This window comes from Ranitomeya imitator, chromosome 1, assembly GCF_032444005.1.
Source record: "Ranitomeya imitator isolate aRanImi1 chromosome 1, aRanImi1.pri, whole genome shotgun sequence".
Taxonomy (NCBI): domain Eukaryota; kingdom Metazoa; phylum Chordata; class Amphibia; order Anura; family Dendrobatidae; genus Ranitomeya; species Ranitomeya imitator.
The window spans coordinates 214523310-214545998 of NC_091282.1; the positions used below are offsets into that span (position 1 = coordinate 214523310).

At 46.7% G+C, this 22689-nt stretch overlaps 1 protein-coding gene across 1 annotated transcript in view; it reads right to left on the minus strand.

Annotated features, from left to right (window-relative positions):
• Nucleotides 1-341: 341 nt before the first annotated feature.
• Nucleotides 342-22689, minus strand: part of ALDH7A1 (aldehyde dehydrogenase 7 family member A1) — a 102164-nt gene continuing 79816 nt past the window's right edge. The window contains exons 16-18 of the mRNA XM_069753838.1: nt 6510-6583; nt 2431-2506; nt 342-726 (exon numbers count right to left, since the gene is read on the minus strand). Of these exons, the coding sequence (XP_069609939.1) occupies nt 672-726; nt 2431-2506; nt 6510-6583 (205 nt within the window). The 3' untranslated portion in view covers nt 342-671. The remainder of the gene's footprint in view (nt 727-2430; nt 2507-6509; nt 6584-22689) is intronic.

Sequence of the window (22689 nt, forward strand, 5' to 3'; positions counted from 1 at the left end):
TATGGATACAATGGAGAGCATTTATCAGAACCCACGGATTCCGCAATTTTTTTTTTACTTTTTTTTGGCAGACAAGGCAAAAAGTGGCCAGCTTTTAAAGGACTGTCCTGCAATTTCTGGTTGGCTGGCAATCCTGCTTATGCCACCCCGTCTGGAGTACATAGTCTTTCTTGTGATGGAGGTTTATGCTGGATCAGATAATTTATAGCGTTTACCTGTAGACACAAGGAGACGCACTATGGAATTTGCAGTAATTCCAATATAGATTTTAAAAGGTGCATATGCACTTATAAAAAAGGACGGTTTGAGAGGAACAGGAAAGAAACACCACACCAAACATATAAGCCACAAAAGAAATGTTTTATACTAAAAGTTCAATTTGTAAAGCACAAACTTGACTATGGAACAGAAAGTGATCCGGCAGTCATCGATAAATCACTGATCAAGTTAAGCGATTGCTTCAGGATTCCCAGCGAATATGTAGTGTACTGTAGCTGTGGTAATGCTGCCGAAAGAACGGGTCCTAATCATTTTCTTGTCACTATACATTCTCATTTCAAGGTTTTATCCGAGAGATCAGTCATTCAGTAATACTGCATTCATGGCTCCACATTATGGCTGATTGTTGACCATGTCTCCTGAAGGTTGTAAGAGCGTCATCTAGGGATAATTCACTGGAACTTTATGCCTTGGGCTAATGGCAAATCCTTGCTGTAGTTGATTGTACTGGAAAGAAGATAGAAAATAGTTTTAAAAAAATGCTCAATCATAAGCTTTGAAGCCTCAGCCCAATTACTGAAAAGACCTCAATTCTGTTTCATTGATCCTCTGATCTCAGCACATTTAATTGACAAATTAAAAATAAAAAAACACCACTTACACAAGATATTCAGTTTTCACAAATTACAGTAAAGTACATGTGGATGGGCTTTAAAAGCGAAATTCAGGAAATTTCAAAATTAGTAGTATCTTAAAGATCCATATGTAAATCGATCACCTATAATTCACTGTAAAATGAACTGAATGCGGCCCTTAAAAGAAGAAGGCTGCTGGAACATCGTGACCTTATAGGGAACCTGTCAGCAGGATTGTGCACCGTAACCTACACAGTGTCAGGTCGGCGCCGTTATACTGAATAATATGATACCCTGGTTGATGAAATCTGTCTTATGGTTGTTTCTTAATCTTTGTTATTAGTTTTGTGCTAATGAGATTCTCGTGTCCCAAGGTGGGGTTGGGGTATGCGGTGCTCTGATTATTTATTCGGTCACTGATCCCTCACTGACCTGCCCCCTAGTTTAAGGAATATACTAATGTGTGTATTTAAAAAAAAACAAAAACAAAAAAAAAACCCATGTCACTTCACCAAAACGGCAGCGCCTGCACACTATCACTTGTCAATTAGTGCCTATTATATTGCTGTGCTAAACAGAAAAAAAAAAATCACCTCAAAATGGCGCCGGCAGCTGCGTCTGCGCATTAGCATCTATCACGTTCTGATGCAGCAACAAGGGGCGGGCGCAGGTGCTTGCGCTGAGATCTCATCTCCTGAGATCTTGGTGCTAAGACCTCCATCTGTGCATGCGCCGCCCCTGGCAGCCATTTTCACGAGTCCACCGAATAGTAAACTATGGAAGTGCGGCGACTCCGGGCTTTCATAAAATGTCGGCGGAGCCCCTGCACCACCAAACCGCAGCGTCGCACCACTGAACACACCCTCATCTCAGCCTGCGGCCAGCAGCAACGCTCCATTCTTGCCTCCTCCAGCATCAACCCTGGGACCCTGCTCCACAGCGGCCGGTAAGGTATATTCGTATTATTAGACGCACCCATTTTACCCCAAAATTTGGGAGAAAAAAAAAAACTGAGTCTTATAATCCTGAAGATATGGTAAATGCTATAATTCTCTGACTGCTCGTGCATTGCATTAAAATACAGATGGTATTCATTTCTATACTTGTATTTATGTATGTAAATAGTAAGCTAATGAGAATACCTACAAGGAACATTTTATTTGATTGGCAGCATGTATTAAGCACTAGCTGTATGAACTCAGCCAGGTAGGTTTGACTCTGAAACACTGCCGTATTTCAAGGAAAAACACACTTTAAAAGCAGTGCCCTGGATTGACAGGTCTCAGAACTCTCCCTATCACTCCAGGGCAGTGGATGAAGCCTGTCCGCCCAGTCTGCAGCACGGCTCCGTAACTCACGGCTTTTAAAGTGTGTTTTTCCTTGAAATACGGCAGTGTTTCAGAGTCAAACCTTGGCTGACATCATACTGCCGACGCCAGATATGCAAAATGTCCTTTACAAGTCTGAAATCTACCGCACCAGTACTATTGTAGATAACTTTCCACTGCACTCCATTTGTGGGCTCTTGTTTTTATTTTATATCTTGCTAAAATGTAACAGAATATAAGCCACGTACCATGTAGATCTTCTCATATAATGTTTCCAGGAATCACTGCCAGACTCTCGTCCACCTCCTGTGTGTTTTTCACCACCTAAGATGATTAATGAAGAAGTAAATAAATATAAATGAAAGTAGATGCCCTTGTAGGCCAAGTGCATGCGTTCTTCCATTAAAACCAATAGGACTACTGAGGAAAAGATAAATGTTTGCAATCAAGGCGTGTACTTCTTCCCCTACATGAGGCTGACCAATCATCAATAGGCAGAAACACTAGGGAAATAAGAACGTCCCCACAATAGCTTAGATGAACATTATCAGTGGGATTCATGTAATGGAGACAGTCTGATCTCCTCCCTGGTCTCACTGCAGACCGGCATGTGAATACAAAGTGCTGAGTCAGAGTGGTGCAGCAAGATGCGGCGAGTCAGGTACTGATATAGTGTTCTTGGGCTATAGATCAGGGGTGTCAAACTGCATTCCTCGAGGGCCACAAACCATGCGTGTTTTCAAGATTTCCTTAGCATTGCACAAGGTGCTGCAATCATTATGTGTGTAGGTGATTAAATTATCACCTGTGCAGTACAAGGAAATCCTGAAAACATGACCTGTTTGCAGCCCTCGAAGGAATGCAGTTTGGCACCCCTGCTGTAGATCTTATATATAAAGTATAGGACTATAACAAACACTAGATTAGAGGTGTTAAGCTCTAGACTTGGACTGGGAAATGGTAATTGCAGTTTAATATAGATAAATAGAATAAATAAGCATATAAATTATACATTTTATTTCCATGCTCAAAAGTAACCCTTGGTAAAACTAAACAAATAAAGTAAAAAGACTTGAATGTATGCAGTGGATAAGTGAAGTTACCAATGCCAGCTAGCTGCTTAAAAGCATAAATATTCATAGGATGCATTTATAGAGGCATCGATGCTTCGGACAAAAATGTTATTTTTGCTCTATCCAAGTGAATAGTGCGGCCACACTTAGAATGCTGTACACAATTTTTTGATCCAATGTAAAAGGACATGGCTGAATTAGAGTGGGTGCAGAGAAGAAGGATCAAAGTTATCAAGGGGATTGGTGAACTGCAGTATCAAGCATGGGGTTATTCACTTTGTAATAAGATCTCCAATAAGCCTTTGATTCTTCAATGGACAAATACACTGCTCAAAAAAAATATAAAGGGAACACTTAAACAACAGAATATAACTCCAAGTATATCAAACTTCTGTGAAATCAAACTGTCCACTTAGGAAGTAACACTGTTTGACAATCAATTTCACATGCTGTTGTGCAAATGGAATAGACAACAGATGGAAATTATTGGCAATTATCAAGACACTCAATAAAAGGAGTGGTTCTGCAGGTGGGGACCACAGACCACATCTCCGTGCCAATGCTTTCTGGCTGATGTTTTGGTCACTTTTGAATGTTTGTTGTGCTTTCACATTCGTGGTGGCATGAGACGGACTCTACAACCCACATAAGTGGCTCAGGTAGTGCAGCTCATCCAGGATGGCACATCAAGTTCCTGCAAGATGAAGGCATTGAAGCTATGGACTGGCCCACCCGCTCCCCAGACCTGAATCCGATTGAACACATCTGGGACATCATGTCTCGCACCATCCACCAACATTATGTTGCACCACAGACTGTCCAGGAGTTGGCGGATGCTTAATCCAGGTCTGGGAGGAGATCCCTCAGGAGACCATCTGCCGCCTCATCAGGAGCATGCCCAGGCATTGTAGGGAGGTCATACAGGCACGTGGAGGCCACACACACTGAGCATCATTTCCTTGTCTTGAGGCATTTCCATTGAAGCTGGATCAGCCTGGAACTTCATTTTCCACTTTGGGATACTAGTTGTGATTTACGTTGATCATTTTTAGGTTTAATTGTTCTCAACACATTCCACTATGTAATGAATAATGATTTACAACTGGAATATTTCATTCAGAGATATCTAGGATGTGGGATTTTAGTGTTCCCTGTTGTGAATTCTGTGGCAGAGCTCCCTCCTGTGGTCACAAGTGGTACTTCGGCTGATTCTCTCTGTGAGCTTCTGTTGGTGGAGGGAAGTGGTACTGCGGCTTCTGAGTTTCCTCCCTCAGGTGATCTGGTGAGGTCGTTAGGTGCTTCTCTACTTAACTCCACCTAATGCTTTGATCCTGGCTTCCTGTCAATGTTCCAGTGTTGGACTTGCTTTTTCCTGGATCATTCCTGTGGCCTGCTGCTCTGCATAGCTAAGTTCTTCTTTGCTATTTGTTTGCTATTTTTTCTGTCCAGCTTGTCTAATTTGTTGCTGGAAGCTCTGGGACGCAAAGGGTGTACCTCCGTGCCGTTAGTTCGGTACGGAGGGTCTTTTTGCCCCCTTTGCGTGGTTTTCTTTAGGGTTTTGTGTAGACTGCAAAGTTACCTTTTCTATCCTCGATCTGTTAAGAAAGTCGGGCCTCACTTTGCTGAATCTATTTCATCTCTAAGTTTGTCTTTTCATCTTAACTCACAGTCATTATATGTGGGGGGCTGCCTTTTCCTTTGGGGTATTTCTCTGAGGCAAGGTAGGCTTATTTTCTGTCTTCAGGCTAGTTAGTTTCTCAGGCTGTGCCGAGTTGCATAGGCAGAGTTAGGCGCAATCCACGGCTGCCTCTAGTGTTGTTCGGAGAGGATTAGGGATTGCGGTCTGCAGAGTTCCCACGTCTCAGAGCTCGTTCTATGATTTTGGGTTATTGTCAGATCACTGTATGTGCTCTGACCGCTATGTCCATTGTGGTACTGAATTGCCTTTCATAACAGTTCCCTTTATTTTTTTTGAGCAGTGTATATGATGGACAGTGCAGAGATTTTTCTAATGATTTTTTTCGCATGTGGGCCTACAACTAGGGGGCACGCTCTGTGTCTAGAGGACAGAAGGCTAATCACACATGGATGATATTTTTACTGTAAGAGCAGCGAGTCTGTCAAAGCCAGTTGGAATGAATCCCCAAATCCTATAAAGGAGGCAAGACACCCACAGAGAATATATTATTCCGTGGGGAAGGGATTAGTGTGACAGGTGCAGTGCCAAAATCATTGAAATCATATAAAATGAATAGCACCAAAAGAACCATGAACAAAAAGTTAAAGCTTTAATGAACAAACACATAAGGCGGCGGCACTGTGCTGAAACGCACGTTGGGGCATCGGCACCACAACCTCCAGGTAACACCAGGCATTTCTTTACCTCTCTTTAAATCTTTGCTCAAGCGCATGTATTGATTCTTTACACAGCCCTATTGGACTCCATCCACTATAGTACCGTTGACTCTTACAAGATCATCTTGTCCATGGGATTCTTAGTTTTGCACAATGGCACTTGAACTTTTGAGCTAGTTACAATGGGTTTACTCTGCCTGTCTGTTATCTGTCCAAGTTGTGGTTCCATTTCTGTGGCTTACCATTGTCATCACCCCACTACCAGTGTCTATACATGTTTTTTTTATTTGTTGGTTCAATAAAGCTTTAACTTTTTATTCATGGTTCCTTTGGTGCTATTACTTTTGATAAAATATCTATCTAAATAAATAAATCATTAATTAATTCTATTTAAAAAGTTCAAGGAGGGACTGGACCATTTTCTTGAAAAACATAAGTAAAGAGCACTAAATTTTGGTGATGGGAAACTGATCTAGCAACTAGTCTGCAATAAGGAACTTTTCACCTACTATTCGCATCTGACTCATCAAGTTTTTGCTTTCATCTGGAACAAAATGTTAGGTTAAACTCAATGGACCTATAACCCACTAACCTGTGTCTGCTTTCAACCTTAAAACTATGAAGTTACTGTATGAAACTGTTGAACAATTTAAAGAAAACAAAAACAACAATGCCACCTAGTGGAGAGCCATATAACTGCAATCATGGCTTCACAATCAAATATTTAAAATGTATATTACATTATCACTGTAATAATTAGGTTTTGATTCCTCAAAGAATAAAGGTTACACAGTATTAGGTTTTCAGAAACATAACATACACATGCTATCTTTTGTACTTCAAACCTTTTTATAGAAGGTTAAGCTTTTACATTGCAGGAAAGAAATTACGTTACGTACCAAAGGCTCCGCCAATCTCCGCTCCGCTAGTTGGAATATTAACATTCACCACCCCACAGTCAGATCCTTTTGGCCTTATTTGAGGAAAACATGAATGTATAGGTATAAGTGAATACACAGAACAATGATAAATACAGCACATTTGGAGGAATAGTTTTAGGCCAAGTGAGAAGATATAGATATAGATATATATACACACATATATACACACATATATACACACACACATATATAAATTTTGTCACTAAGTGCTTGTAGATCGGTGTGAGTCAGGGTCCACAGACCCCGACCAATTGCTCAAAAGATCACACAGAGGTGCTCAGCTCACAAGAGATAAGCCAACATTCTGCCTGAATTAATGTCTTGTTGCAATAAAAATCCAAAGGCTTCTTTCGAACAATTTTTGGAGATCTAAGGGTCTGGATCCACACACACACACACACACACCAAAAGTCTGGACACCTTCTCATTTAAAGATTTTTCTTGACTATGAAAATTGTACATTCACATTGAAGGCATCAAAACTATGAACTGTATGGAATTATATACTTAAAGTGTGAAAACTGAAAATACCGCATTTTTCACTTTGTAAGACGCACTTTTTTCCCCAAACTTGGGCGAAAATGGGGGTGCGTCTTAGGAAGCGAACATACCTTACCGAGATCGTGGGTGCAGGCCGCAGGCTGGGATGAGGGGGTGTCCGGGTGTCTCTGGGTGCCCGGCGGTTGCTGGCCTGTGCTACGGTGGGGATTCTGGTGCCCAGCGGTTCTGCGTGGGTGTCCAGCGCCGCCCGGGGCTCTGCCGACATTTTGCAGCAGGCCAGAGCTGAAATCTCACCTCTCGAGATCTTGATCCCGAGATCACCATCTGCGCATGTGCCGCCCCCGGCAGCGGCCATATTCCTGGACACCAAGGCACGTGGAACCCTGGCAGCGCCGGACACCCATGCAGCACCGCAGGCCCCCTGCAGCACAGGCCAGCAACCACCGGGCACCTGGAGACACCCCTGCAGCAGCATGCCGCACATCAGAACATCCCCTCATCCCAGCCTGCGGCATCACCCCACTCCTGCCTCCTCCAGCAGCGACCCTGGGATCCCGCTTCACTGCAGCCACCATCCCCGGTAAGCAATAAGATGCAAAGATTATAATCGCCACCATTTTATTAAAAAAACATTTTTTTCTTCTCAAAATGTGGGGTGTGTCTTATAATCCGGAGCGTCTAATAATCTGAAGAACCTAGAATACAAGACATACCGTATTTTTCAAAGTAGCCACCTTTTGCTTTGATGACTGCTTTGCGCACTCTTGGCATTCTCTTGATGAGCTTCAAGAAATAGTCACCGGGAATTGTCTTCCAACAATCTTGAAGGAGTTCCCAGATATGCTTAGCACTTGTTACATAGTTATTAAGGTTGAAGGAAGACTAAGTCCATCTAGTTCAACCCATAGCCTAACCTAACATGCCCTAACATGTTGATCCAGAGGAAGGCAAAAAAACCCATGTGGCAAAGAGTAAGCTCCACATTGGGGAAAAAAATTCCTTCCCGACTCCACATACGGCAATCAGACTAGTTCCCTGGATCAACACCCTATCAAGGAATCTAGTATATATACCCTGTAACATTATACTTTTCCAGAAAGGTATCCAGTCCCCTCTTAAATTTAAGTAATGAATCACTCATTACAACATCATACGGCAGAGAGTTTGCCTTCAATCTGCGGTCCAGCTCACCCCAAACCATCTCGATTGGGTTCAGGTCTGATGACTGGAGGGCAGGTCATCTGGCGTAGCACCCCATCACTCTCCTTCTTGGTCAAATAGCCCTTACACAGCCTGGAGGTGTGTTTGGGGTCAATGTCCTGTTGAAAAATAAAGGATGGTCCAACTAAATGCAAACCGGATGGAATAGCATGCCACTGCAAGATGCTGTGGTAGCCATGCTGGTTCAGCATGCCTTCAATTTTGAATAAATCTCCAACAGTGTCACCAGCAAAGCACCCCCACACCATCACACCTCCTCCTCCATGCTTCACAGTGGGAACCAGGCATGTAGAGTCCATCCGTTCACCTTTTCAGCGTCACACAAAGACACGGTGGTTGGAACCAAAGATCTCGAATTTGGACGCCATCAGGCCAGAGCACAGATTTCCACTGGTCTAATGTCCATTCCTTGTGTTCTTTAGCCCAAACAAGTCTCTTCTGCTTGTTGCCTGTCCTTAGCAGTGGTTTCCTAGCAGCTATTTTACCATGAAGGCCTGCTGCACAAAGTCTCCTTTTAACAGTTGTTGTAGAGATGTGCCTGCTGCTAGAACTCTGTGTGGCATTGACCTGGTCTCTAATCTGAGCTGCTGTTAACCTGCGATTTCTAAGGCTGGTGACTCGGATAAATTTATCCTCAGAAGCAGAGGTGACTCATGGTCTTCCTTTCCTGGGGCGGTCCTCATGTGAGCCAGTTTCTTTGTAGAGCTTGATGGTTTTTTTGCCACTGCACTTGGGGACACTTTCAAAGTTTGCCCAATTTTTCGGATTCACTGACCTTCATTTCTTAAAGTAATGGCCACTCGTTTTTCTTTACTTAGAATTTGTATTATGGCAAGAAAAAAGCAGCTAGCAGTCTATTCAGTAGGACTATCAGCTGTGTATCCACCAGACTTCTGCACAACACAACTGATGGTCCCAACCCCATTTATAAGGCAAGAAATCCCACTTATTAAACCTGACTGGGCACGCCTGTGAAGTGAAAACCATTCCCGGTGACTACCTCTTGAAGCTCATCAAGAGAATGCCAAGATTGTGCAAAGCAGTCATCAAAGCAAAAGGTGGCTACTTTGAACCTAGAATATGAGACATAATTTCAGTCGTTTCACACTTTTTTGTTAAGTAAATAATTCCACATGTGTTAATTCATAGTTTTGATGCCCTCAGTGTGAATGTACAATTTTCATAGTCATGAAAAAAAAAACAAAAAAACAAAATCTTTAACCCCTTTCTGACATCGGACGTACTATCCCGTCAAGGTGAGGTGGGCCCCTATGACCACGGAGGGGATAGTACGTACAGGGGGGAGCGCGGCCGAGTGTCAGCTGCCTATCGCAGCTGACATCCGGCACTATGTGCCAGGAGCGGTCACAGACCGCCCCCGGCACATTAACCCCTGGCACACCGCGATCAAAGATGATCGCGATGTGCCGGCGGTGCAGGGAAGCATCGCGCATGGAGGGGGCTCCCTGCGGGCTTCCCTGAGCCCCCCGCAGCAACGCGATGTGATCGCGTTGCTGCGAGGGTCTTACCTCCCTCACTGCCTGCTCCAGGCCCGGATCCAAGATGGCCGCGGATCCGGGTCCTGCAGGGAGGGAGGTGGCTTCACAGAGCCTGCTCAGAGCAGGCACTGTGAAGCAGCCTGCACTGCTATCAGATCGGTGATCTGACAGAGTGCTGTGCAAACTGTCAGATCATCGATCTGTGATGTCCCCCCCTGGGACAAAGTAAAAAAAAGTAAAAAAAATTTTTTCCAAATGTGTAAAAAAAAATATTCCTAAATAATGAAAAAAAATAAATAAATATTATTCCCATAAATACATTTCTTTATCTAAATAAATTAAAAAAAACAATAGAAGTACACATATTTAGTATCGTCGCGTCCGTAACGGCCCAACCTATAAAACTGGCCCACTAGTTAACCCCTTCAGTAAACACCTTAAGAAAAAAAAAAAAAAAAAACGAGGCAAAAAAACGACGCTTTATTATCATACCGCCGAACAAAAAGTGGAATAATACGCGATCAAAAGGACAGATATAAACAACCATGGTACCGCTGAAAGCGTCATCTTGTCCCGCAAAAAACGAGCCGCCATACAGCATCATCAGCAAAAAAATAAAAAAGTTATAGTCCGGAGAATAAAGCGATGCCAAAATAATTATTTTTTCTATAAAATAGTTTTTATCGTATAAAAGCGCCAAAACATAAAAAAAATGATATAAATGAGGTGTCGCTGTAATCGTACTGACCCGAAGAATAAAACCGCTTTATCAATTTTACCAAACGCGGAACGATATAAACGCCTCCCCCCAAAAGAAATTCATGAATAGCTGGTTTTTGGTCATTCGGTCTCACAAAAATCGGAATAAAAAGCGATCAAAAAATGTCACGTGCCCGAAAATGTTACCAATAAAAACGTCAACACGTCCCGCAAAAAACAAGACCTCACATGACTCTGGACTAAAATATGGAAAAATTATAGCTCTCAAAATGTGGTAACGCAAAAAATATTTTTTGCAATAAAAAGCGTCTTTCAGTGTGTGACAGCTGCCAATCATAAAAATCCGCTAAAAAACCCACTATAAAAGTAAATCAAACCCCCCTTCATCACCCCCTTAGTTAGGGAAAAATTAAAAAAATGTATTTCCATTTTCCCATTAGGGCTAGGGTTAGGGTTACAGTTTGGGTTGGGGCTAAAGTTACAGTTAGGGTTTAGATTACATTTACAGTTGGGAATAGGGTTGGGATTAGGGTTAGGGGTGTGTCAGGGTTAGAGGTGTGGTTAGGGTTACCATTGGAATTAGGGTTAGGGGAGTATTTGGATTAGGGTTTCAGTTATAATTGGGGGGTTTCCACTGTTTAGGCACATCAGGGGCTCTCCAAAAGCGACATGGCGTCCGATCTCAATTCCAGCCAATTCTGCGTTGAAAAAGTAAAACAGTGCTTCTTCCCTTCCGAGCTCGCCCGTGTGCCCAAACAGGGGTTTACCCCAACATATGGGGTATCAGCGTACTCAGGACAAATAGGACAACAACTGTTGGGGTCCAATTTCTCCTGTTACCCTTGGGAAAATACAAAACTGGGGGCTAAAAAATAATTTTTGTGGGAAAAAAAAGTTTTTATTTTTACGGCTCTCCATTATAAACTTCTCTGAAGCCCTTGGTGGGTCAAAGCGCTCACCACACATCTAGATGAGTTCCTTAGGGGGTCTACTTTCCAAAATGGTGTCACTTGTGAGGGGTTTCTACTATTTAGGTACATTAGGGGCTCTGCAAACGCAACATGGCGTCTCATCTCAATTCCTGTCAATTTTGCATTGAAAAGTCAAACGGCGCTCCTTCCTTTCCGAGCTGTGCCATGTGCCCAAACAGTGGTTTACCCCCACATGTGGGGTATTGGCGTACTCAGGACAAATTGTACAACAATGTTTGGGGTCCATTTTCTCCTGTTACCCTTGGTAAAATAAAACAAATTGGAGCTGAATTAAATTTTTTGTGAAAAAAAGTTAAATGTTCATTTTTATTTAAACATTCAAAAAATTCCTGTGAAGCACCAAAAGGGTTAATAAACTTCTTGAATGTGGTTTTGAGCACCTTGAGGGGTGTAGTTTTTAGAATAGTGTCACACTTGGGTATTTTCTATCATATAGACCCCTCAAAATGACTTCAAATGAGATGTGGTCCCTAAAAAAAAAAATGGTGTTGTAGAAATGAGAAATTGCTGGTCAACTTTTCACCCTTATAACTCCCTAACAAAAAAAAAAAAATGTTGGTTCCAAAATTGTGCTGATGTAAAGTAGACATGTGGGAAATGTTACTTATTAAGTATTTTGTGTGACATATCTCTGTGATTTAATTGCATAAAAATTCAAAGTTGGAAAATTGCGAAATTTTCATAATTTTCGCCAAATTTCCGTTTTTTTCACAAATAAACGCAGGTACTATCAAAGAATTGTTACCATTGTCATGAAGTACAATATGTCACGAGAAAACATTGTCAGATTCACTGGGATCCGTTGAAGCGTTCCAGAGTTATAACCTCATAAAGGGACAGTGGTCAGAATTGTAAAAATTGGCCCGGTCATTAACGTGCAAACCACCCTTGGGGGTAAAGGGGTTAAATGAGAAGGTGTGTCCAAACTTTTGATGTATGTATGTATGTATGTATGTATGTATGTATGTATGTACGTACGTACGTATGTACACACATACATACTAGATGGTGGCCCGATTCTACTGCATCAGGTATCCTAGAATATGTATTTATGTATGTATATAGCAGCCACATAGTATATAGCACGGGCCACGTAGTACATAGGAGCCATTTAGTATAAATACTACGTGGCCTGTGCTATATACTATGTGGCTGCTATATACATACATATTGTAGAATACCTGATGCGTTAATACAGGCCACGCAATATATAACAGTGGCCACGCAGTATATAACACAGCCATGTACTATATAACACAGCCCACGCAGTATATAACACAGGCGACGTAGTATATAACACAGGCCACGTAATACACTGTATTCCAAATTATTATGCACAAAGTTTAGGTGTGATAGGGTTAGAATTTTTTTTGTTTGTCATTTAAACTCACTGATGGTGATGTGTGTCAGAGCTCTTTATATCACTGAAAGCAATTGCAGATATCTGTGCAAATTAGTTTGGCAGGTGTGTCCAAATAAAGGCAAGACTACTTAAGAAGGCTGTTCCACATTATTAACCCCTTCCTGACCTTTGACGCCACGTAGGCGTCATGAAAGTCTGTGCCAATCCGACCTGTGACGCCTATGTGGCGTCATGGAGGGATCGCGTCCCTGCAGATCGGGTGAAAGTTTTAACTCCAATTTCCCCCGACCTGCAGGGACAGGGGGAGTGGTACTACAGCCCAGGGGGGATGGCTTCGCCCCCCCCCCCCCGTGGCTACGATCGCTCTGATTGGCTGTTTCACTTTCAACAGCCAATCAGAGCAATCTGTAATATTTCACCTATGAAAATTGGTGAAATATTACAATCCAGCCATGGCAGATGCTGCAATAGCATCGGCCATGGCTGGAGACCCCGATCTGGCCCCCCACCGACTGACGGTGGCGATCTGCAGCCGCCGTCAGTGTTCCGTACCCCTCCGTCCTGTCCTAAGCGCCTTCCCCTCCGCCCCCCCCCCCCCCCGCTGTCCGATCGCACCCCCTCATACTTACCTAGTCCCGGAGTCCGTCCTGGTGTCCTTGGTCTTCTTGCATGGGTGCCGCCATCTTGGAAAATGGTGGGCGCATGCGCAGTGCGCCCGCCGAATCTGCCGGCCGGCAGATTCGTTCCCTGCACATTTTGATTGTTGTGAATAGGTTCTATCACAGCGATCAAAATAAAAAAAAAAAAGTAAATAAACCCCCCCTTTATACCCCCCATAGGTAAGGAAAATAATAAAATACATAAAATATATTTATTTTTGTTTTTCCGTTAGGGTTAGGGCTAGGGTTGCACTTCGGGCTAGGGTTGCACTTAGGGCTAGAATTAGGTTTTGGGTTGGAATTAGGGTTAGAATTAGGCTATGTGCACATGGTGCGGATTCGTAGCAGTTTTCCATCACGTTTACAGTACCACGTAAAACTATGGAAAACCAAATCCGCTGTGCCCATGGTGCGGAAAATACAGCGCGGAAACGCTGCGTTGTATTTTCCGCAGCATGTCAATTCTTTGTGCGGATTCCGCAGCGTTTTACACCTGCTCCATAATAGGAATCCGCAGGTGAAATCCACACAAAAAACACTGGAAATCTGCAGGTAAAGCGCAGTGCGTTTTACCTGCAGATTTTTCAAAGACGGTGCGGAAAAATCAGAACACAAATCCGCAACGTGTGCTCATAGCCTTAGGGTTAGGGTTGGAATTAGGGTTAAGACTAGGGTTAGGGGTGTGTTGGGGATAGGGTTGTGGTTAGGGTTGGGATTAGGGTTAGGGGTGTGTTGGGGTTAGTGTTGGAGTTAGAATTGAGGGGTTTCCACTGTTTAGGCACATCAGGGGGTCTCCAAACGCGACATGGCACCACCATTGATTCCAGCCAATCTTGCGTTGAATAAGTCAAATGGTGCTCTCTCCCTTCCGAGCCCCGACGTGTGCCCAAACAGTGGTTTATCCCCACATGTGGGGTATCAGCGTACTCAGGAGAAACTGGACAACAACTTTTGGGGTCCATTTTCTCCTGTTACCCTTGGGAAAATAAAAAATTGCGGGCTAAAAAATTATTTTTTTAGGAAAGAAAAATTATTTTTTATTTTCACGGCTCTGCGTTATAAACTTCTGTGAAGCACTTAGGGGTTCAAAGTGCTCACCACTAGTGTTGAGCGATACCTTCCGATATCGGAAAGTATCGGTATCGGTTTGGATCGGCCGATATTCAAAAAATATCGGATATCGCCGATACCGATACCCGATCCCAATGCAAGTCAATGGGACCAAAATATCGGAATTAAAATAAACCCTTTCTTTCCTTGTAGGTTCATTCTACATGAAGGAAAACAACTAAGAATAATGCCGGATGTATTTGGGGAGGTGGCGGAGACATTAAAGTCATAGAGGTTTATCCCAATCAAATAGAATAGCATGTTTTTTGTTTTTTTTTAAGACGTTCGGAGTGACAAAGATATTGACTATGTAAATTTTTTTTTTATTTTGTCAGATATTGATGTTTCACTATTCCACGCCCTTCCCCTTCTTTTTTTTCTTTTTTTTTTTCTTTTCCCACACTTTCATCTTCATCATCATCAGCATCTTTGACATCAACTTCTTCACCTTATTCATCTTCTTCTTCATCTTCTACCTATTTTTTTTTTTTTATTACATTCTTCATATTCATTTTATTCAACTATTATTATTCTTCTTATTCTACATATTCTTTTTATTCCACTGTTATTATTCTTCCTATTCTACTTCTTCATCATATTCTCATTTGTGACAGGCATTCCCGTAGTTGTTATCTATAAAAGTTTGAAGATTACACCTTCCGTTCTGCCAGTCACAAAAGTTACATTTGTCCGCGTTCAGTTTGGCCTGCAGCATCAGGCTTTATCCAGGGGCACCACGAGGAGGAACGGACTCACCCCCATACACTGCTTAGTCTTCTTCTGCATATAATTTAGATAATATCTTTTGCTCTGATATTAAGTCTTATGCTTAATGTTCTTCTGCTCTTTGTTCTGCAGCCTCTTGTTCTTCTGCTTCTCGGTCTTCCATGTTGTCGTCTCCAGGGTCGTCGTCTCCAGTGTCGTCATCTCCGCCGTCGTCGTCTCCGCCGTCGTCGTCGTCATCGGGGTGGTCTTCCGTGTCGTCGTCATCGTGGTGGTCTTCCGGGTCGTCGACGTTAGGGTCTTCAACTTGGAAATGTAGCAGAAGGTACAAGAAGGCTGAGAAAATGCCAAGAACCAGCTGATGGAACTGGAACTCGGATGGCTACCCGAAGGTTCAAGAGCCTATGGAACTACCGAGGACCAGCTGACGTTACTGGAACCCGGTTACTAAGCAGGAGGTACCCGTGCTAAAAAGCACTACCAAGGACCGCCTGACGTTGACGGAACTCGGATACCCAGAAGGAGGCACCTAAGCCAAAGGCTCTGCCCGGAACCAGCTGACGTTACTGGAACCAGGATGGGGAGCAGAAGGTACAAGAGCAAAAGACACTGCCGAGAACCAGCTGACGGTACTGGAACCCGGATGGGTAGCCGAAGGTCCAAGAGCCAATGGAACTACCGAGGACCAGCTGACGTTACTGGAACCCGGTTACTAAGCAGGAGGTACCCGTGCCTGAAAGCACTACCAAGGACCACCTGACGTTGGTGGAACTTGGATACCCAGAAGGAGGCACCTAAGCCAAAGGCTCTGCCCGGAACCAGCTGACGGTACTGGAACCAGGATGGGGAGCAGAAGGTACAAGAGCAAAAGACACTGCCGAGAACCAGCTGACGGTGCTGGAACCAGGTGGTGGACCCGAAGGCCCACAGGAGAGGAGAGAACAGCTAGGCCGCGAGGCAGCCGCAGTTACCGAACCCCAACAGTCCTACAGGGGGAGCTGGGCCTACTGGCACTACATAACCAGCCTTGACTACCAGTTCACGCAGCCCACATAGGAAGCTCCTAAACTGGAGGCACCCTGGAGTTGGCTAACTCGACCGCACCACGACGGGGCAAGCATAGGCGTCTCAGTGAAGTTGACACAACCCGGAAACAGCTGACGGTGCTGAAACCAGGCTTGGCACGAGGGAGTACCTGTGACAAGAACACTGCCGAGAACCAGCTGGCGGTGCTGGAACCCGGATGCGTTGCCCCAGTGTGCAAGAGCCAATGGCACGACCGAGGACCAGCTGACGGTGCTGGAACCCGGTTACTAAGCTGTAGGTGCCCGCGCTTAAAAGCACTACCAAGGACCGCCTGGCGTTGGCGGAACTCGGATACCCAGGAGGAGGCACCTAAGCCAAAGGCTCGGCCCGGAACCAGCTGACGGTGCTGGAACCAGGTGGTGGACCCCAAGGCCCACAGGAGAGGAGAGAACAGCTAGGCCGCGAGGCAGCCGCAGTTACCGAACCCCAACAGTCCTACAGGGGGAGCTGGGCCTACTGGCACTACAGAACCAGCCTTGACTACCAGTTCACGCAGCCCACATAGGAAGCTCCTAAACTGGAGGCACCCTGGAGTTGGCTAACCCGACCGCACCACGACGAGGCAAGCATAGGTGTCTCAGTGAGCTTGACACAACCCGGAAACAGCTGACGGTGCTGAAACCAGGCTTGGCACGAGGGAGTACCTGTGACAAAAACACTGCCGAGAACCAGCTGGCGGTGCTGGAACCCGGATGCGTTGCCCCAGTGTGCAAGAGCCAATGGCACGACCGAGGACCAGCTGACGGTGCTGGAACCCGGTTACTAAGCTGTAGGTGCCCGCGCTTAAAAGCACTACCAAGGACCGCCTGGCGTTGGCGGAACTCGGATACCCAGGAGGAGGCACCTAAGCCAAAGGCTCGGCCCGGAACCAGCTGACGGTGCTGGAACCAGGTGGTGGACCCGAAGGTCCACAGGAGAGGAGAGAACAGCTAGGCCGCGAGGCAGCCGCAGTTACCGAACCCCAACAGTCCTACAGGGGGAGCTGGGCCTACTGGCACTACAGAACCAGCCTTGACTACCAGTTCACGCAGCCCACATAGGAAGCTCCTAAACTGGAGGCACCCTGGAGTTGGCTAACCCGACCGCACCACGACGAGGCAAGCATAGGTGTCTCAGTGAGCTTGACACAACCCGGAAACAGCTGACGGTGCTGAAACCAGGCTTGGCACGAGGGAGTACCTGTGACAAAAACACTGCCGAGAACCAGCTGGCGGTGCTGGAACCCGGATGCGTTGCCCCAGTGTGCAAGAGCCAATGGCACGACCGAGGACCAGCTGACGGTGCTGGAACCCGGTTACTAAGCTGTAGGTGCCCGCGCTTAAAAGCACTACCAAGGACCGCCTGGCGTTGGCGGAACTCGGATACCCAGGAGGAGGCACCTAAGCCAAAGGCTCGGCCCGGAACCAGCTGACGGTGCTGGAACCAGGTGGTGGACCCCAAGGTCCACAGGAGAGGAGAGAACAGCTAGGCCGCGAGGCAGCCGCAGTTACCGAACCCCAACAGTCCTACAGGGGGAGCTGGGCCTACTGGCACTACAGAACCAGCCTTGACTACCAGTTCACGCAGCCCACATAGGAAGCTCCTAAACTGGAGGCACCCTGGAGTTGGCTAACCCGACCGCACCACGACGAGGCAAGCATAGGTGTCTCAGTGAGCTTGACACAACCCGGAAACAGCTGACGGTGCTGAAACCAGGCTTGGCACGAGGGAGTACCTGTGACAAAAACACTGCCGAGAACCAGCTGGCGGTGCTGGAACCCGGATGCGTTGCCCCAGTGTGCAAGAGCCAATGGCACGACCGAGGACCAGCTGACGGTGCTGGAACCCGGTTACTAAGCTGTAGGTGCCCGCGCTTAAAAGCACTACCAAGGACCGCCTGGCGTTGGCGGAACTCGGATACCCAGGAGGAGGCACCTAAGCCAAAGGCTCGGCCCGGAACCAGCTGACGGTGCTGGAACCAGGTGGTGGACCCGAAGGTCCACAGGAGAGGAGAGAACAGCTAGGCCGCGAGGCAGCCGCAGTTACCGAACCCCAACAGTCCTACAGGGGGAGCTGGGCCTACTGGCACTACAGAACCAGCCTTGACTACCAGTTCACGCAGCCCACATAGGAAGCTCCTAAACTGGAGGCACCCTGGAGTTGGCTAACCCGACCGCACCACGACGAGGCAAGCATAGGTGTCTCAGTGAGCTTGACACAACCCGGAAACAGCTGACGGTGCTGAAACCAGGCTTGGCACGAGGGAGTACCTGTGACAAAAACACTGCCGAGAACCAGCTGGCGGTGCTGGAACCCGGATGCGTTGCCCCAGTGTGCAAGAGCCAATGGCACGACCGAGGACCAGCTGACGGTGCTGGAACCCGGTTACTAAGCTGTAGGTGCCCGCGCTTAAAAGCACTACCAAGGACCGCCTGGCGTTGGCGGAACTCGGATACCCAGGAGGAGGCACCTAAGCCAAAGGCTCGGCCCGGAACCAGCTGACGGTGCTGGAACCAGGTGGTGGACCCCAAGGTCCACAGGAGAGGAGAGAACAGCTAGGCCGCGAGGCAGCCGCAGTTACCGAACCCCAACAGTCCTACAGGGGGAGCTGGGCCTACTGGCACTACAGAACCAGCCTTGACTACCAGTTCACGCAGCCCACATAGGAAGCTCCTAAACTGGAGGCACCCTGGAGTTGGCTAACTCGACCGCACCACGACGGGGCAAGCATAGGCGTCTCAGTGAAGTTGACACAACCCGGAAACAGCTGACGGTGCTGAAACCAGGCTTGGCACGAGGGAGTACCTGTGACAAGAACACTGCCGAGAACCAGCTGGCGGTGCTGGAACACGGATGCGTTGCCTTGCCTATTAAAGATTGTCTTCCTAGAGCCCCAACTAGCGGTGTTGGAGCAAAGGGTAAGCAGGGGGAGATGAGTGTAGGCCGAAGCCTGCACTGGAGGCAGCTTTGTGTCTGCGTTGCGTTTGCAGGACACTTTGCCGGCTACACACTGGGGGAACAGCTGGCGTTGCTGAACCCCACTAACACAATGGCGTGTGTTTTTCTCTGTGCAGCTAGCACTTGCGGGCAAAAACTAGCGATGTTAGAGCCCGTGTTGAAGCAGGAGGAGGAGGAGAGGAGCAGAGTGTAGGCCGAAGCTTAGTTGAACCAATTTCAAAGGAAACCTTTAACCCCCCCCTCAGGTGTTACAAAGTACAAGAGACACACCTTGTGCAGTATTAATGCTGCACAAGTGAAAGGTTGCTCTATTAATTTGTCTACTTGCACACGCTGAATGAAAGACATACACAATTTACCCCATTCTACAGTCAAACTGTAGTGGATGCGTGACTTGGTTTTTTGATGAGACGCAGCACAGGTGTCCAAAATAACGCCTTGGTGCTTGGAGCAGCTTCCTGAGCGTTGTTATTTGCTGTACAGGAGTCTGCGCTCTTGTGTTATCCCTTGGCAATGCCCTGTTAGCGCTGCCCATCTTATGACATCATTTCATATTGGCCGGTGCGGTTAACGATGGCCATAAATCCCAGACCCACAGTGTCTTTTCATAAAGCCACACTGCGGTGCTGGGATTCGTGGCCTTGAGCAGTAAATATTTTGGCCGCTCACACACGTCCTTACACCTGCTTCAGACTGGGCGGCCTCTGCTGATCCCTTCTCGCATGCCGCGGCCATGAGGCTGCACAGTCTGAAGAAGGCTGAAGGAGATGAGTTAAGACAGGCGAAGATATGCACTGCTCGTGCCCATCAATCACACCCTCGCAGTCAAAATAATTAAGACAACGAGGAGCATTTTATTCAGGCAGGGCGGACGAACAGGCGCAAGTAGCCAACCAATGATGTCAGAAGACGGGAAGCGCTACCAAGGGGGGTGCTGCGTATCATTAGAAAGGAAAGTCACACCTCAGGGACAGTGGAATGGTCTCAAAGAGACATTTTGTACGTGTTGAGTTCCACGTGGGCAAGGAGAAAACATCAGCCACCTTGTACAAATGCAGCAGTACTGCTGTACAAGGTGGCTGTTATACATAGAAACACCTGGGGGTGGGGGCCAGGCTCCCTTCAATTTCAGTTCATGTGCCTGCGTGGCGTTTGCAGGTCACGTTGCAAGCTGCACAGCAGGGGAACAGCTGGCGGTGCTGAACCCCACTAACACATTGGCTGGTGTTTTTCTCTGTGCAGCTAGCATTTCCGGGCAAAAACTAGCGGTGTTTGAGCCCAGGGTCAGCAGGAGGAGGAGGAGAGGAGCAAAGTGTAGGCCGAAGCCTGCACTGGTGGCAGCTTTTGGTCGGTTGTGCCAGCGTGGCTTGTGCTGGACACGATGCCGGCTACACAGCGGGGGAACAGCTGGCGTTGCTGAACCCCACTAACACATTAGCTGGTGTTTTTCTCTGTGCAGCTAGCATTTCCGGGCAAAAACTAGCGGTGTTTGAGCCCAGGGTCAGCAGGAGGAGGAGGAGAGGAGCAAAGTGTAGGCCGAAGCCTGCACTGGTGGCAGCTTTTGGTCGGTTGTGCCAGCGTGGCTTGTGCTGGACACGATGCCGGCTACACAGCGGGGGAACAGCTGGCGTTGCTGAACCCCACTAACACATTGGCTGGTGTTTTTCTCTGTGCAGCTAGCATTTCCGGGCAAAAACTAGCGTTGTTAGAGCCCAGGGTCAGCAGGAGGAGGAGAGGAGCAGAGTGTAGGCCGAAGCCTAGTTGAACCAATTTCAAAGGTTACCTTTAACCCCCCCTCAGGTGTTACAAAGAACAAGAGCCACTCCTTCTGCAGCATTAATGCTGCACAAGTAAAAGGTTGCTCTATTAATTTGTCTACTTGCACAAGCTGAATGCAACACGTAGACTATTTAGCCCATTATACTGTTTAACAGTAGTGGAGGCGTGACTTGTCTTTTTAAAGAAAAGCAGCACAGGTGTCGAAAACAACACCTTTTTGCATGGGCGCAGCTTCCTGAGCGTTGTTAGTTGCTGTACAGGAGTCTGCGCTCTTGTGATCCTTTGGCCATGCGCTGTGAGCGCTTCCTGTCTTATGACCTCATTTCATGTTGGCCGTTGCGGTTAGCGATGGACATGAATCCCAGACCCACAGTGTGTTTTTAAAAAATCACACTGCGGTGCTGGGATTCGTGCCCTGGTGCAGTAAATATGTTTGCCGCTCACACATGTCCTTACACCTGCTTCAGACTGGACGGCCTCATCTGATCCCTTATCGCCTGCCGAGGCCATGAGGACACCCAGTCTGAAGAAGGCGGAAGGAGATGAGTGAACACAGGCAAACATATGCACTGCACATGCCCATCAATCACACCCTCGCTGTCCAAAAAAATAAGACACCGAGGGGCGTTGTTTCGAGCAGGGGAGATGCACAGGCGCAGCCAGCTAACCAATGATGTCAAAAGACGGGCAGCGCTAACAAGGGTGGTGCTGCGTGTCATTACAAAGGAAAGTCACACCTCAGGGACATTGTAATGGTCTCTAATGAGAAACATTTTCTACGTGTTGAGTTCCACGTGGGCAAGGAGAAAAAGTCAGCCACCTTGTACAAATGCAGCAGTACTGCTGTACAAGGTGGCTGTTATACATAGAAACACCTGTGGGTGGGGGGCAGGCTCCCTTCAATTTCAGTTCATGTGCCTGCGTGGCGTTTGCAGGTCACGTTGCAAGCTACACAGCAGGGGAACAGCTGGCGTTGCTGAACCCCACTGACACATTGACTGGTGTTTTTCTCTGTGCAGATTGCATGTCCGGGCAGAAACTGGCGTTGTTTGAGCCCAGGGTCAGCAGGAGGAGGAGAGGAGCAAAGTGTAGGCCGAAGCCTGCACTGGTGGCAGCTTTTGGTCAGTTGTGCCAGCGTGGCTTGTGCTGGACACGTTGCCGACTACACAGCAGGGGAACAGCTGGCGTTGCTGAACCCCACTAACACATTGGCTGGTGTTTTTCTCTGTGCAGCTAGCCGTTCCGGGCAAAAACTAGCGGTGTTTGAGCCCAGGGTCAGCAGGAGGAGTAGAGGAGCAGAGTGTAGGCCGAAGCCTAGTTGAACCAATTTCAAAGGTTACCTTTAACCCCCCCCCTCAGGTGTTGCAAGGTACAAGAGCCACACCTTGAACAGCATTAATGATGCACAAGTCAAAGGTTGCTCTATTTAATTTTGCTCCTTGCACACGCTGAATTAAACACGTACACTATTTAGCCCATTATACTGTCAAACAGTAGTGGAGGCGTGACTACTAGTCTTTTTAAGGAGACGCAGCACAGGTGTACAAA